The sequence below is a fragment of the Xyrauchen texanus genome, chromosome 37 (genome assembly GCF_025860055.1).
Source record: "Xyrauchen texanus isolate HMW12.3.18 chromosome 37, RBS_HiC_50CHRs, whole genome shotgun sequence".
NCBI lineage: Eukaryota > Metazoa > Chordata > Actinopteri > Cypriniformes > Catostomidae > Xyrauchen > Xyrauchen texanus.
Window position 1 is genome coordinate 4,667,041 of NC_068312.1, and position 16,924 is coordinate 4,683,964.

The 16,924-nt window shown below is 42.2% G+C and overlaps 1 protein-coding gene across 1 annotated transcript in view; it reads right to left on the reverse strand.

The window, feature by feature from the left end:
* The window catches only part of bsna (bassoon presynaptic cytomatrix protein a), a 253,160-nt gene extending 237,178 nt beyond the window's left edge, over positions 1-15,982 (reverse strand). Inside the window, exon 1 of the mRNA XM_052108105.1 lies at positions 15,736-15,982. Within this exon, the coding sequence (XP_051964065.1) occupies positions 15,736-15,890 (155 nt within the window). The 5' untranslated portion in view covers positions 15,891-15,982. The remainder of the gene's footprint in view (positions 1-15,735) is intronic.
* Positions 15,983-16,924: the final 942 nt, after the last annotated feature.

The window sequence follows — 16,924 nt, forward strand, 5'->3', positions numbered from 1 at the left end:
GCATTGAAATTTGAATTGAAATTAAATTTGCTCAGGTGAATTACAGAGGTTTTTGGCACAGCTGAAGTGAACTCTCTCATGTGCTTCTACTCCCATACATAAACTACTTCCTGTATGAAAGGCTGCAATACCTAACTCACCCACTAGATTTCCTCAGCAATATATAAAGAATACATGTCCAAAGAACAAATGAGAAATTATGGATTGAAGGATGGGCGGACGGATGGAAAGTCAGATCAATAGAGAGATATAATTGTGCAGTGTAAATGATTTTGTAAAGTAGATTTAGTCCAAAAATATGATTGTGATTAATATTTTGGTTTGTTTATATGTGTGTGCATGTCACTGGATGCCTCGTGTCAGGATGAGGAAAACTAAGAGAGTGTTTCAAGCTGATGTGTTAGAAATTATACATATACAAACATTACAAATATTTGAAAAAAAATCACTGAGTTTTAAATGTGTCAGTATATTTCTCTTAAGTCAGTCCAAATGCCTTATTTAGCACATTACAGATGATTGTGACAACTGTCCCGTGGCAGTGTTACAACTGTACCTGGTATAGGGGCACTTGTAACAAAAATGCTCCTTGTCTTCAAACACTAATTGAAGAAAATAGGAACCATGTACTGTATGCAGGTTTTTGGTATTTATTTTGTTAGTACGTATTTTGTTAGATTAAGATATCTCGTGAAAAAATGGCATGTTTATTCTGCTCTGTATTTGTGCAGTAGGCAGTGTCGGCCCTACCTATTAAGCAACATATGCGGCTGCATATGGCCCCTGCAGTGACAAGTGCGCCCCTACCATGGGTTCAGTATAGCCAAATAATTATTTGCAATAAATGTAAATATCACTGGGCACACAGCCCAGCTATATGCATGCCAAAAGTCAGATGGAACCTGTAAAAAATATTAAAATATTTCATTCGTTCTGAAGAAAAGATGTCGAGAGATAAGTAAGTGAATTTGACAAATTCTAGCATAAGATCTGATGTGGCGACAATAGTAAGACAACTGGTTCATTTTGTGGGCAATACGGTTTAAGTCCACCATTTGCCAATTTCACTATTCTCCCTCTTATCGGTCCATGTAATCGAGAACCGACAGGACAACACACCATCAGGAAGTAATTTATTTTAAATAAAAATTAACATAAAAAGTGTAAATAAAGTGTTTAAGGGCAATGTTATAGCCTATCACTAAAAGTAAACACTGTGATCTTGTTGTGATCGGAGGGCACACCTGCCTGGTTGTGCATTGCAGAGAAGGAGGTAGACAGGTGCAAGCATGCCTTTGCCGGTCTGGAATGCATGGTTGGTTCATTTTCTAGCGGTTCGTCATCTCACAGGCTGGAAAGCGAGGCAGCGGTGACTATTTCCTGAACCTGAAAACTGGTGGACTGGTCATCGGGAGCACCAGTGGTTTCCCGGTGTGCTGCTGGGTAATTTAGGCCGTTGCTGCGCAAGTACCGACCCATCCAATATAGACGGGCCGCCCTGGGCTCAAACATGCCTGTGCAGACCCCATTACAGAGTGAATATTAAAAAAAATGTGTATGGTAAAGCCAATCCAAAGGCTTTTATTGTGGAAAAACTGAAATGTCTTTTATTTTGAAATTACTGACTCTTCATGATGCATTTCCATGTGTGCACTAGGGATGGGCGGATCGATCCTAAAAGTATCGAGACTTCTGATACTGATGTTGTATCAAAAATATTGATCCTCACACAAAAATATCTATTGTAAATAATGTTATATTTTTTTTAACTAGGGATATTATTAGTTGGCTACCATGAATAATGATCATAAGCTTCAAAGTGAAATAAAAAGGATTAGGTTATATTAGCAAATACTTGTGCAGAATGAGAACTAATTTCTTCCGCTCATCTTAACGTTCATAAATGCTGAAAAACACAAGTAGACAAGCGCTTGAGCCGTCACAAGACTCGTTCAAACAAGAGGGATCAGTGGCTTGTAGAGTTAATGAGTGAAAATCAGAGAAACAGCTTCTGGTGTCTCTAGTCTAGGGCATATGCAGGCATAAGTTGTATGCCCTCCTATCTGTTTAAGGATTTTGCGTTTGCCACCTGAAACAAGTGATGATACACGTGGCCGCCAGAACAACAAGCTTTTGACCCAGAACTTTTTCAATCTATTAACACGATGCTGCAGCACCGTTGTGTGAATTGTGTTTTATTATTATTATTGTAAAATTTTTACAGAGATTCTCTCTAAATGCGCACGGAGATGCACTGGGGAGCACTGGTAAGACAGACAGTTTGGCTAAGCTGATCCACCAATAAGAACATTCATTTCGGACGCGATTGGATATTTGCTAACCAATCATATTTTCCATTTCCATTCCAATCATATTTCCACATTTCCAACATCTGACACACAAGCATTCCTGGAGAAACTATAATTTGCACTGCATATTTATTTCCCTGCTAAACATAAATATATGTATATACATTTAAATGTAACTTATGCAATTAAACTTTGTGAAAATACTGCATGTTACTGCAACCCTGATTTTGATGCTCTTTTTTTCTTCTTTTTTTGCCCTTAATTGCTGTCCATGGTGCCTTTTTCTCATTATATCAAATAAGTAAAATGTATATTTCTAAGTAGGAAAACAATTTCACTCTACACTGAAAAGCACATAATAGTACACAAAGAATAAAAAAAAAAAATAACAATAAATATTTATTTAGGCTATATATGGTAATACAATATAACGTATTAACGTGAACATTACTACTCTCATATTATACTTAACAGTTTATTGCGTATTATGAATTAATTTATTATTTATAATAATAATAAAGTATAAACAATTTTCATTGTAGATCAATAAAAGGAACAATAATGTCACCTATTAATTTATATACATATTTAACATGAAGTTACTATACCAATGTTCTTAGCAGTGTACTCTACACCATGCCAGCAAGAAACTTAAACTCTTACACATTTTACATGAACTGTATATAAATGTTAATTAATTTTAGAGATCGGGTGCATGCGTTTTTTTATAAATTTTTATAAATTCACTGCATGCCCACCACTTCAGACTTAACACCACTGCTTCTTCAGTAAATTCATGCTAAAATAACAACATATCTAAAGGTGACATTTCTTATAATTGTGTGCAATTGTTGTTAATAAGTAACAAAAAAAAAATAATAGTTAACCATGGTTTTACTAAAGTAATATTGTAGTCCGCCCCCGGACATACATTCAGGTCCATAACTATTGGGACATCGACACAATTCTAATCTTTTTGGCTCTATACACCACCACAATGCACACTGCAGACTTTCAGCTTTAATTTGAGGGTATTTACATCCAAATCAGGTGAACGGTGTAGGAATTACAACTGTTTGTATATGCGCCTCCCACTTTTTAAGGGACCAAAAGTAATGGGACAGATTAACAATCATAAATCAAACTTTCACTTTTTAATACTTGGTTGCAAATCCTTTGCAGTCAATTACAGCCTGAAGTCTGGAATGCATAGACATCACCAGACGCTGGGTTTCATTCCTAGTGATGCTCTGCCAGGCCTCTACTGCAACTGTCTTCAGTTCCTGCTTGTTCTTGGGGCATTTTCCCTTCAGTTTTGTCTTCAGCAAGTGAAATGCACGCTCAATCAGATTCAGGTCAGGTGATTGACTTGGCCATTGCATAACATTCCACTTCTTTCCCTTAAAAAACTCTTTGGTTGCTTTCGCAGTATGCTTCGGGTCATTGTCCATCTGTATTGTGAAGCGCCGTCCAATGAGTTCTGAAGCATTTGGCTGAATATGAGCAGATAATATTGCCCGAAACACTTCAGAATTCATCCTGCTGCTTTTGTCAGCAGTCACATCATCAGTAAATACAAGAGAACCAGTTCCATTGGCAGCCATACATGCCCACGCCATGACACTACCCACCACCATGCTTCACTGATGAGGTGGTATGCTTTGGATCATGAGCAGTTCCTTTCCTTCTCCATACTCTTCTCTTCCCATCACTCTGGTACAAGTTGATCTTTGTCTCATCTGTCCATAGGATGTTGTTCCAGAACTGTGAAAGTTTTTTTAGATGTTGTTTGGCAAACTCTAATCTGGCCTTCCTGTTTTTGAGGCTCACCAATGGTTTACATCTTGTGGTGAACCCTCTATATTCACTCTGGTGAAGTCTACTCTTGATTGTTGACTTTGACACACATACACCTACCTCCTGCAGCGTGTTCTTGATCTGGCCAACTGTTGTGAAGGGTGTTTTCTTCACCAGGGAAAGAATTCTTCGGTCATCCACCACAGTTGTTTTCCGTGGTCTTCCGGGACTTTTGGTGTTGCTGAGCTCACCGGTGCGTTCTTTCTTTTTAAGAATGTTCCAAACAGTTGATTTGGCCACACCTAATGTTTTTGCTATCTCTCTGATGGGTTTGTTTTGATTTTTCAGCCTAATGATGGCTTGCTTCACTGATAGTGACAGCTCTTTGGATCTCATATTGAGAGTTGACAGCAACAGATTCCAAATGCAAATAGCACACTTGAAATGAATTCTGGACCTTTTATCTGCTCCTTGTAAATGGGATAATGAGGGAATAACACACACCTGGCCATGGAACAGCTGAGCAGCCAATTGTCCCATTACTTTTGGTCCCTTAAAAAGTGGGAGGCACATATACAAACTGTTGTAATTCCTACACCATTCACCTGATTCGGATGTAAATACCCTTGTATTCATCTTGCACATCTTGTTCGTTTCATTTCAAATCCATTGTGGTGGTGTATAGAGCCAAAAAGATTAGAATTGTGTCGATGTCCCAATATTTATGGACCTGACTGTACGGGTATAAAGGCGGGGAAAAGCATCTGTTTCATTCAGGATTTTTCTGAGGAGCCAACAATGGTCCAGCGACGTGGCCGGGAGGAGACAACGTCTCGTTCCCTCCATCAGTTGCATCCGTAACATCTGTCGCTCACTTCGATGTTGTGTCGAAGAAGCGACACTAGGGGTCCAATTTAAATCACGCCATGCACTGAGCCGTGTACGTGTACTGCTGACACAGGAGTGGGCAGGCATTTAACGTGCCAAAGCGACCAGCTGTATCAGGCTGCACGTACTCTTCCCCAATGCCCCATAAAGTTGTCGAAAGCCTTCTGGTTCTTTACCCTTGTCAGGGGAACAAGGCGATGCTGCCAAGTCAGGGAACGGGCCGAGCCTAGCCAGGCTTCTTTTCTCTCAAGGTATTAGGTGTTTCCAACCCACTGCTCTGCATATGTCTGCCAGGGAGGTGCCTCTGGCCAGTGCCCATGAGGAAGCAACACTCCTTGTTGAGTGTGCTCTGACCCGCAAGGGGGGGCATGGCCTGGGTGCGATAGGCCAATGAAATGCCGTCCACCACCCAGTGGGAGAGCCTCTGTTGGAGACAGGGTTCCCTTTCTGCTGTCCACCAAAGCAGACAAAGAGCTGCTCAGAATGTCTAAAGCTCTGCGTGCAGTACAAGTAGGTATGCAAAGCACATACCGGACACAGCAACGGAGGGGCTGGCCTCACTACCTGGTCTCTGAAGGGCGTGGTAGGAACCTTGGGTACGTAGACCGGCTGCGGTCTTAGGATCACATGTGTGTCTGCCAGACTGAACTCCAGGCAAGTGTCGCTGACAGAGAACACTTGCAGGTCCCCGACCCTCATGATGGAGGCGAGCGGGATCAGCAGGGCCGTCTTTAGGGAAAGGGTCCTGAGTCCAACTGATTCTAGCGGTTTGAAGAGGGGTTTCTGAAGGCCCGAGAGGACCACTGAGAGATCCCAGGATGGGAAAAGGCTTGGCCGGGAGGGATTTACCCTCCGGGTGCCTCTTAGGAACCTGATAATCAAGTCATGCTTACCCAAAGACTTGCCGTCTACTGTGTCGTGGTGGGCTGCGATAGCGGCTACATACACCTTCAAGGTGGACGGCGACAGCCTCCTCTCCAACCTCTCCTGCAGAAATGAGAGCACTGACCTGACTGTGCAGCTTTGTGGGTCTTCGACCAATTTGCGAACAAGCACCACTTTAGGGTATAAAGTTGCCTGGTAAAAGGGGCTCTTGCTTGGTTGATCGTGTCTACAATGGCAGGTGGTAGATCAGCTAGATTTTCCGCATCACGTCCAGGGGCCAGACATGGAGATTCCAGAGGTCTGGGGCCGATGCCAGAGCGTGCCCCATCCCTGAGAAAGAAGGTCTTTCATCAGGGGAATTTGCCAGGGAGGGGCGAGGAGTACGAGGTCTGAGAACTAAGCACGGGTGGGCCAATAGGGAGCCACTAGAGTGACTTGTTCCTCGTCCTCCCTGACCTTGCACAGCACCTGTGCAAGAAGGCTCACTGGGGGAAATGCGTACTTGCACAGCCCCTGTGGGCCAGCTGTGTGCCAATGTGTCTGCCCCGAGGGGAGCCTCTGTTCGGGCATACCAGAGCAGGTAGGTCTGGGAGGCGAACAGATCTACCTGAGCCTTGCCGAACCATTCCCAAATCAGCTGGACAGACTGGGGGTGAAGCCTCCACTCTCCACTAGGCAAGTGTGGTCGTGATAACGCATCCGCTACCACATTGAGGTTGCCAGGGATGTGAGTGGCGCGCAGTGACTTGAGTCACTGATGGCTCCAAAGGAGGAGACGACGGGGGAGTTGTGACATGTGGCGGGAGCGTATACTGCTTTGGCGATTTATGTATGCTACCGCGGTGGTGCTGTCTGATCTGATCAAGACGTGTTTGCCCTGAACTAGTGGGCGAAACCTCCGCAGGGCAAAGAATACAGTCAACAACTCTAGGCAGTTGATGTGTCAGTGCATCGGGGCCCCTTTCTAATGGTCCGTGGCTGCGTACCTGTTACACACTGCGCCCGAACCCAATTTGGAGGCGTAGGTTGTGACCAGAACACGTCGGGACACCTGCTGCAAGGGGACTCCTGCCCGCAGAAAGCAGAGGTCTGTCCAGGGTTTGAATGTTTGGCGGCAGGCGGGGGTGACCATCACACGGTGCGGGCCGCGGCGCCATGCTCGTCTCGGAACTCGAGTCTGGAGCCAGTGCTGAAGTGGTCTCATATGCATCAACCCCAGCAGCGCAACCGCCCCGGAGGACGCCATATGCCCCTGGAGCCTCTTGAAAGGTTTTAAAGGGACTGCAGTGCCTGGCCTGAAGGCGGCGAGGCATTCCAGCACTGACTGCGCTCTCGTTGGTGAGGCATGCTGGCATTGAGACTGAGTCTCAATGCCAGAAAAGAGATGCTCTGATCCAAGTTGACATGAAGCCCTAAACGGCTGAGGTGCCTGAGCACCTGGTCCCAGTGGGCGCAGAGTAACTCTCGAGAGATGGCCAGGATGAGCCAGTCATCGAGGTAGTTGAGTATGTGGATGCCGGCTTCTCGGAGCGGGGCAAGGGCTGCCTCTGCAAACTTCATAAAGATGCGAGGGGACAGGGACATGCCGAAGGGGAGGACGCCTTCCGTCGTAGCGAACCGGTCAATGTCGAGGCAATATTGAGACATGGAAGTATGCGTTCTTCAGGTCTACCGCTGCGAACCAATCTAGATGCGGGACACAAATTAAGATGTGTTTTTGCGTGAGCATTTTGAACTGGAGTTTGTGCAAAGCCCGGTTGAAAACTCGCAAGTCCAAGATCGGTCGTAAGATGCTGCCTTTCTTGGGTACAATGAAGTAAGGGCTGTAGAAACCCTTCTTCATCTCGGTTGGAGGAACAGAATCTATCTCTTCTTTGAGTAAGAGGGTCGCGATTTCCGCTCGCAGGGAATTGGCATGTTCGCCGTGTACTGCGGTAAAGCGGACGCCCCCGAAGGGGGAGGGGGCCTGGCAAACTGAATTGCGTAACCGAGTCGGATGGGCCAGCCAGCGTGACGGGTTGGGAAGTGAAAGCCACGCATCCAAGCTGGGGGCACTAACGGGACGATTATTTTTGACATACCTGGCGGGGTTTAGCAGCGGGGTGGAGCAGGTAGTACAGCGTTGGGAGGCAAAGGTGCGTCCCGAGGCTCTGGTGCTGAGAAAAGACTCGAAGCACTTACCTTGCTCCGGACACCTGGCAGGGGCCGGGTTAGTGACTGAGGAGGAGGTCTGGTGGAGGCATCCTCTAGACTCATCTGAACCGGCCAGCCGGGGAACAGTCGTGTGGCTGAAGGTGGGGGGTCTGCATCCAGCATGCCGGGACTGTTGAGGTGTGGCGGCAGAGTGCCGTGAGAACGGCATTTGCGGGCTAGGTGACCCAGAGACAAAGGAAATAGCTCTATTATTGAGAATGTAGGCCCTGAGGGGTTGCGGCAAATGAAATAAATTCAAACAAGGATTTTCCTCCCAGCCCTCCACCGGGGGACGGATTGGTCTGCTTACCAGCTCCGGAGTGAACGTCTTGGTCTCTGGATCGATCGTCTCAAGAGCGCGGCAGCAGGTTTGCATCGGTGCAGGATGTGTGAGATGGCCTCCATCTGCTTTTTCACCGCGGAGAACTGCTCGGTGATATCCTCGACGGTGTCACCGAAGAGGCCGAACTGGGAGACACGGGCGTCAAGGAAGCTTTGTAGGCTTTGGCGGCCAGTGACGCCTACAGGCCTTGGAGGGGGTGGCGTTCTCAGGGCATAGGTGGATCGCAACTGCCCTATCCACCTGGGGAATCGCCGTGTACCCGTGGGCTGCTCTGCCATTGAGGGTAGTGAGAGCGGATGAGTGAGGGGCTTTCTGACGAGTGGAGGGGGTTGCTCTCTATGCAGTCGTCAGCTCATCATGCACCTCCGGGAAGAAAGGGACCGGGGGGCGTGGCTGTGTGGACGGAGGGTTCCAGTCCAACCCCATGCTAGCGGCTGGAAGCATGTCGGACATCTGGGCGTCAGCCTCAGCCTGGGCGTGCTGGCCCGAAGGCGGCAGCCCAGACGAGTCATCCGCTTCAGATGCCAGACCGCTCTCCAATGCAGCGGTCAAGCTCATTCAGCTCGGGGGGCTCCAGAGGATAGGCAGGCTGGCTATGAGGTGAGCCGCTGTTGCCTCGAGCCCGGACGGAAGTCAATGAGTGTGCCGGGGGCGGGTGGTTTGTGGGGGTGTACCCGGCGAAACCGAGCCCACTGCCATCCCCACGTCGCCTCCATAACCAGCCGCGTCATCCTCAATCCCGTGGGAAGAAGGAGCGAAGCGGGGGGCGGCTGGAGTGCTGTTCCTTCAGTTGAAAGAAAGCCAGGACCGCAACGTTGCCATGGTCATGTTCTCACAGTAAGAACATGAACCATCCACAAAAGCTGCCTCGGTGTGATCACAGCCCAGACACACGAGACAGCACCTGTGGCCGTCTGAAGCTGAGAGCACTCTAGCGCATCCAGGAACTACACAGCGGTGGAAAGGCATCTTTATAAAGTCCTGAAAAGGATGTTCAATGCCGCTGTGTATTGCTCTTTTAGAGGAAAATACTCTTTTAGAGAAAATCACTCTTTTAACAAACAACTCTTTTAGTTTGCGCTGTCGAAGTGCCCAGGGGCAAACTGCACTGACATGCAGAGAAGGAGAAAGCCGCTGAAGTGCGCCATAGATCCAACAGCAGATCGCTCAGAGGTAAGAGGAACAGGTGTGTGACTCGTAGCTCGCTGCATACACGACCATCGGCTCCGAAGTAAATTTCTGAATGAAACAGATGTATTTCCCTGCCTTTATACCCGTATGTCCGGGGGCGGGACATGCAAATTCTGTCTGCCAATTTCTCATTGGCCTTTTTTCATAGATCAGAGGTATATTCGGCGCTCAAGAGAGACCCCTAGTGTCGCTTCTTCGACACAACATCAAAGTGAGCGACAGTCGAGGAACCATGGTTAATTGTGTGGTATCTATGGTTTAACTATATACCAAGGTTAAACAATAGTTACTATAGTGAAATTGTTCATTTTTGTAAGGGTAAACAAAACAGAAGTCTAATCACAGTCTGGACACAGCTGTATTATCTTTTGAAAGAAGACACTTTGGGCTTTATTTCCCAAGTTTCAGAATTTATATATGTTGGTATTTTTTAAAGTTAGAGAAGCTGAAGTTTATAGTGATGGAAATATTTTGTGCTTAACATGTTTTTATAATCTAAAAAAACAATAATAAAAGTGCCAAGACAACTCAGAAATACAATGTTCTCAAAGTCACAAGTCTAAAGAAGTTATTGTAAACAGGCATATTGCAGGGCCGGGTCATGATTTTACACACCCGGCCCCTTATCAGGCTAATCAAGCCTCCGAGAGGGATAAAGGCCGACTGCGGCCGGTGGTGCGACAGAGAGAGAGCGTTTATGGGCAGCTGTCCGTCCTATGTGTGTGTTTGTGTCTTTTTGTTTTAGTTCTTTATTAAAAATATAATTTATATTGTCAAGCCAGTTCTCACCTCCTCCTTTCCATTGAACTGCTTTACAGTTATGTTTCAAATTTGAAGATGATCTAACAAAAAATGAGGTTCCTCCATGCTTTTTTCTCTGTAAAATTGCTGGAAGCGTACAGAGTAAAATTAAGTCTCCGCCCTTCAAGACGACACAAAATCTGACTGCACTGCATGGCTATTATGAATAAAACTATGCCCCATTTTTAAATATAGACTTTGGAGACAGGCTCGTTTTGTTTGTGAGACTAATATATAGTACTAATATTTGTATTCCTGGCACAAATAACTAAATTGCTGTTTCTGCAGCATTGCTATCGTGAAACAGAGCTCGCATATCAATGTTGAACCTTAGACCTTGGAAAAGATGTATAATTTGTTAACATTAATTACATTTATAGATGGTAAATTATTTGTTAAATGTTAAATTACCCATTTTATCCCAATTAATAAAAAAAACACATTTAACAGAAGTATCGGTATTGTATCGACAATATTGGACTTGAAATTATTGGTATTGGCTCGAAAAGAAAATAAGTGGTATCACCCATCCCTAGTGTACACAATGTACTTCTTGTGAACCAAGTTATTTGACATACAAATCACAATAATGGTGACAACCAAATACAACATATTAGAGTATATGTAAGTATAAGATTAGCTCTGAATAATCACAAAATGACAAATTCCTGTAAGTTACAACTAATACAATTACAGCAGCATATATAAAATCTGCAAAAAGGAAAGCTATGAACAGTACATAGTCATTTGCATAATTTATTCATACCGCAGGGAGCTGAAGTGCGGCTTGCTGAATAATAATCATACCTTATAAAAATACAGAAAATAAGTCATGAAAAATATTACTTTGTGGCTATTTGAGTCTTTCTTTGTTTAAAGGAAAGCAGAAACAGTGCTTGTTAAAGCATTGGTCTTTTCACTTTTTATCGAGAATAATTAGCTGGGGAAGGAATTAAAACACTGCGGATATAAAGACGCAACAAACTCAGAGCAAAAATATGAGCAATTAATCTGCAAAATATCTGCAAAGATCTATACTTTAAGAGTTATATTTATTTTGTTTTACATATATTTATATTTGTTTATATTTATATATATACATATTCTGGCCAACTTTGTTTTTTTATATAAACATTTACACAGTTATGTGGGTAATTGACATGAAATTTTAAGCATTGTCATCATTGTCCAGCTGTGTGACACTTTCTTAATCTAACTATTTTAAAAAACATATGATCTTGTATAGCTGTATACATACATAATATATTATGATTATACTTGTTGTTTCTACAAACCTCATATATGCACTTCTAGAATAAGTTGAATGGTGAATAAGATCTTTGAAATCTGAAAAAAATGCTGGCTTGTCACAGCACCTAAAATGCACACTTTCTCTTGTACATTGTACATGCAAATTTTAACCTAACATATGTATGTTGAGAAAAAAGTTTTCAGACATGTTATTTGTCTGAGCTACAAAGTTCTTATTTTAGTGCTTTCTCTTAAAAATCCACTCATCACATTTAAAGTGGTTTTATGTGTTTTAAAGTTATGATGATTTTTGCACTGTGGGGCCCGTTGTGATGATTAGCAGTCAATAAAAATGTCTTCTTTTTTTCAATAAAATAGTTTTTCATAGATCCATGAGCCGGTGTGGTGTGTTGCATGACAGGTTAATGGGCCACTCTGGGCCAGAATGTCCAGGGCCACTTTTTAGCCCCAGTCAGCCCCTGGCTCTCTCTAATGCCGTGCTTGGCATTTGAACACAGCAGTGACGAGGTACAATTATTACATGACACATCATGTTCGTCCCGCTGCCAGCAATTTAGTTAAGTTACATCACAACATTTATTAGATTAAATACTGTTTTATTATACACCAGGGTGCAAATAGCATATGCCACTATTTGCAGAAAGTGCCAATATAGTGGCGGGCCGTGTATTTTAAGTCTGGGTCTTCAGTGTGATTCATGCCATTAAGAAACAGTTTCACAGTTTCACAATGAATAAGACACCCTATGCATTTGGGCATTATACATTATGTCGCAGCTAGCTAGTAATACCAATTGACATTTTAAAAACACATCCACGCACGAAAGCCAGAACTTGAAATGACACTTAATATCAAGCAAGCATCATTTTAACTGCAGCATGACTGTTTTGTGAAATGAACGTCTCCCAAACAGACATTCAAAAATCATCATTTTTCATAAGAATCTACCAAGGAGGTCTATAATACCTTGAAAAATCTATCTAATAATATTTGCAATTTAAATGTTGCTTGCAATACATTTAGTTTCATCAGGGTACATGGTTATGCTGTGTTATGCATGAACCTACAAGTTGTAATTCTGATTTCAAGGTGCTTTCCATTGCACTTTTCCTAATAGGAAGTTGTAAAATCAGACTTTCCGAGTTGGAATACAGCACAACTTTTCAAAACTTGATCCGACACTGAATGCTCAAGCAGCCTAATATACAATTAGAATTTAAAATTATGTTGCTATAACAATGCTTAAAGCACTTACCAATTTGCTTGAAGTGAAAATCATCCCTCCTTTCCTTTTTAATTAATCAATCACACGATCATGCAGAACATCTTAGATTTTTAAATCCATAAGGATCTCTTTCTCAACAGCAATACCAGCAGTGATGACAGCCAACTCATCAGACAGCTTGATCTTACTCTTTTCATTCTTGAATTACATTCATCACTTGCGTCACTCAAGGCCAGCTAGAAGGCCTCCACCGGGACATATCCTAAAGATCACACCCACCAATCTGATTGGCTGATGTATCTGACAATCTGAATTTAGTTTCTCATTTATTTGCACTGTTGAGAGATTCTGAAGCAATTCTGACAAGGTGGAGCTCAAACTTACGTGCTGCTTTGGGCATGCGATTTGTGAAACAGTTGTCACACTTTGCTTGTAAGCATCAAGGAATAAATTCTGACTGGATAAACTTTTTGTATTTGTTTGTAGATTAATTAAAAGTGGAAAGTGATTAAAATACATAGGCAAAAAGGTGATTGTGAATGAAAGGATGAAAAATATTTATTTATTTGGCATGTTAGACCAGCCGAGAAGGCTTTGCTGGCCCTGAGAATTCGCCACTGTGCAAATATCATCTACTGTAAGCTACCATACCTTAATTTTTTGTTTTAATATTTAATCTTTTAATTCTTTCTTATTCATTTTCACAGAATTTGTGCATGTGATATGTGTGTATTTAAAAAAATATATATAATAAGTAGGGCTGTCAATCGATTAAAATTTGTAATCGAATTAATGACATGGTGTCCCGATTAATTAATCGCGATTAATTGCATATATAAATATTTGCTGAGAAAGCCCCTCATATAACAGTAACTCAATATATAATGATTATACATATTTATATCAATATATAATTATACATAGTTACCTTTAAATATTTAAAATTATATATATATATATATATATATATATATATATATATATATATATATATATATATATATATATATATATATTTCACATAATTAAAATGCTTTACATTCCTGTAGCAGAAGAGTTAATCATTGATAAGACAATACATTGTATTCTAAGGCTTTAGAATACAATGTATTGTTTACTACCATATTATTGATCATAAGTCAATCATTGGCATACAGTTCACAGCAATCCATTTCACAAGTGAATTTGTCAATCAGTTGGAGATTTATTATGAGGGCTTGTTTAAGGGCCCGTCAATTTACACCTATGTTAGACGTCTCGGGTGTGTTGCGTCATAAACATAAAATGTTTTGGTCACTGTGCCAAGTTAAATATAGTTTAATACTCAATCTTTAAACACATCTTGAGATCCCTTAGATTGCATTTGCGCTCCGAGTGTTTTGAACGCAAGAACGCAAGTATGTTTTTGGTGTTCTGCCTACTGAATATTTTCTTCACTGTATAAACTGCACGTTGCTCATACAGCTGAAATTTCACTTACTGCCCTCTGGAGTAAACAGGTGGTACTGCAAGCTTGCATTTCTCAGGAATATTCCTTGTTATGGTCCGTGGGCATGCGATTAATTGCGTAAATTTTTTTAACTAATTAATTAATTGCACAGAATTAACGCGTTAAATCGACAGCCCTAATAATACGTTTATCTGTGCTGATAAACTAGTTGATAGATTTGCATTTTTAAGCTTTATGCTTTTGAAAAATAATACTTGTTTATCTGCACAATTTAAACTTGTTGAGTTATTGAAGCTGGATGTGTTAAGAGGTGTACTGTAGGTAAGGGGGCCCCATTTTGAAAATCTGCTTAGGGCCCCCAAAATGCTCGATAGGTATCGGTCGTGTTAAATAATTTGGATAAAAACTTTATCACGGCCTATTTACAACATGAAATTACAACATAATTGTGTTTGCTGTGGGCCTAGATGTAATGAGTCATTCACTACAGCAAACTGCTGATGAACGGATGAATGAGCTGCTGTGCGTGTATTGCAGTGCTATCAATTCTTCATGTAAAAGCACTTACAGTTGTATACTCTACCCCTCCATCACATACAGACAGCCAGCCATTTGCAGAGAGGAGGCAATGCTCGCTGTGCATACTGTCTAAATGCGAATTCTCATTGAAATCTCTTTAAAAAAACATGAATACAACCACTTCAATAGCCAACTATTGTAATTTGTTAAAAGAAATGAACATACACAATTTACTAATAAGATCGGAAGTGAAGCTACATAATTTACCGCTATAGATATGTAGCCTTTTTATAGCACGCATGACAAATCCGACGGGGGAAATAATGATTTAGCTAACAACCAAAACCAAAAATAATGCGATGCTCAATTATTGGATGCAACAAACGTTTTAATAAAAACACAAAACACCTTACGGTACATAGAAGGCTACACGTGCACATTTCTTATTCACACGTTCACATAGGCTACCTCTCTCGCTCTGTCTCGCTCTCTCTCTCTCTCGCACACACACAAATACACACGCATCATCCTCTAGGTTTATTATTTTGTGGCTCAGGTTTGTCGATCTGCCTAATCTAACGTGTCCAGCTTCCTAGAAACGGCTTGTTCTTCGACAGCCTTGTCTTTATTTTACACCGTAGTATGGTAAATGGAAAGATCGTAGCTAAGAAACGAGCACCACAAACGGATGCTGTGTATCTTCCGTTCCGCTCACAATCAATCAAACTCACGCTCGTTGTGAGTCATAAATCTTATTTACTTTTATTTTTTGAACAGCAGAGCATACATTTGCATTTTAGCATATCATTTGCCTTTTATCACACATTTCACTACTATAGAGCAGAAAGAAATTCCTTCTCACCTATTCATTCCCGCCCTGTGTTCGAGGGATGCTCCAGCCCCGGCCGCTGCGCCATTCGCGGGCTTCATGAGCTGTCCAGAGCCCGGCGGTGCTGAAACCGACATCCCCACTACAGTGCCCCCTTCACCGCCCTCCAGGCTGGCCTCATTACCCATGTCTGAATCTACCGTGCAGGCCGACTATATTTATGTGTATAATATGCTCAGAGAATGCAATTACATAAAGATATACGCTCAACGCTGATCTTCCTCCGCCATCATCTCTCGCTCTCTCTCTCTCTCTCTCTCTCTCTTGCGCATTCAGTGCGCTCGAGCTAGGGTGGGAGGAGACACAGATTCATTAACTATAGTACGCTCACTACCACGACTCAATATACACCATATATTTATATATGCTCAACATTTTCTTCCAGCTCTGTCTTTGCAATTTATGCGAGATTCGCGCATATTTTGCGTAATAGATGAACAGAGCGGAGAATATAGACCTTAGGGTGCGCCACTGGCAATCAATCCGGGATATTTGCCGTCATCCCCGAGCCCATGTTTTGATCTGAACTACTGCTTAAATGAGCCTAAATGCTTATGTCTGAACAAAATATAAATATGCAAAGTTTGTCAGTGTTACAGCAATTCTCTACTGCTGGCTACGATATAATCACCATGTCACGTTTGGGGTGCCTATGCATGCACATATTTAAAAAGATTACAATTAGGCTTCTTGCTCATTCCAGCCTAAAATCTGGAAGATCAAAGCTAGCACTGACTACAACACCATGGTGGGCTTGCATTCACAGTGAACATGAACTTTACGTTTAGAATTTAAGCAGCGGCTGTTTGCAAAAGTGTAAATAGCATCAAAAAGCATCTTCTTTGCACTAAAGTGTAGTTTACCCAAAACATTTTATTCTCTCATTATTTACTCACCCTCATGCAATCCCAAATGGGTAAGAGTTTCTTTTATGATTTTTAGGAGATTATTTTAGCTCTGTAGGTCCAATCAATGCAAGTGAATGGGTGCCAAAATGTTGATACTTTAAAAAAAAACATAAGGCATCTTAAAAGTAATCCATACTATTCCAGTGTTTTAATCCACATCTTCAGACATGATATGATAGGTGTGTGTGAGAAACAGACCAATATTTAAGTCATTTTCTTTTTTATTCTTCTCCAAGCCCAGATGAGGGCAGTAT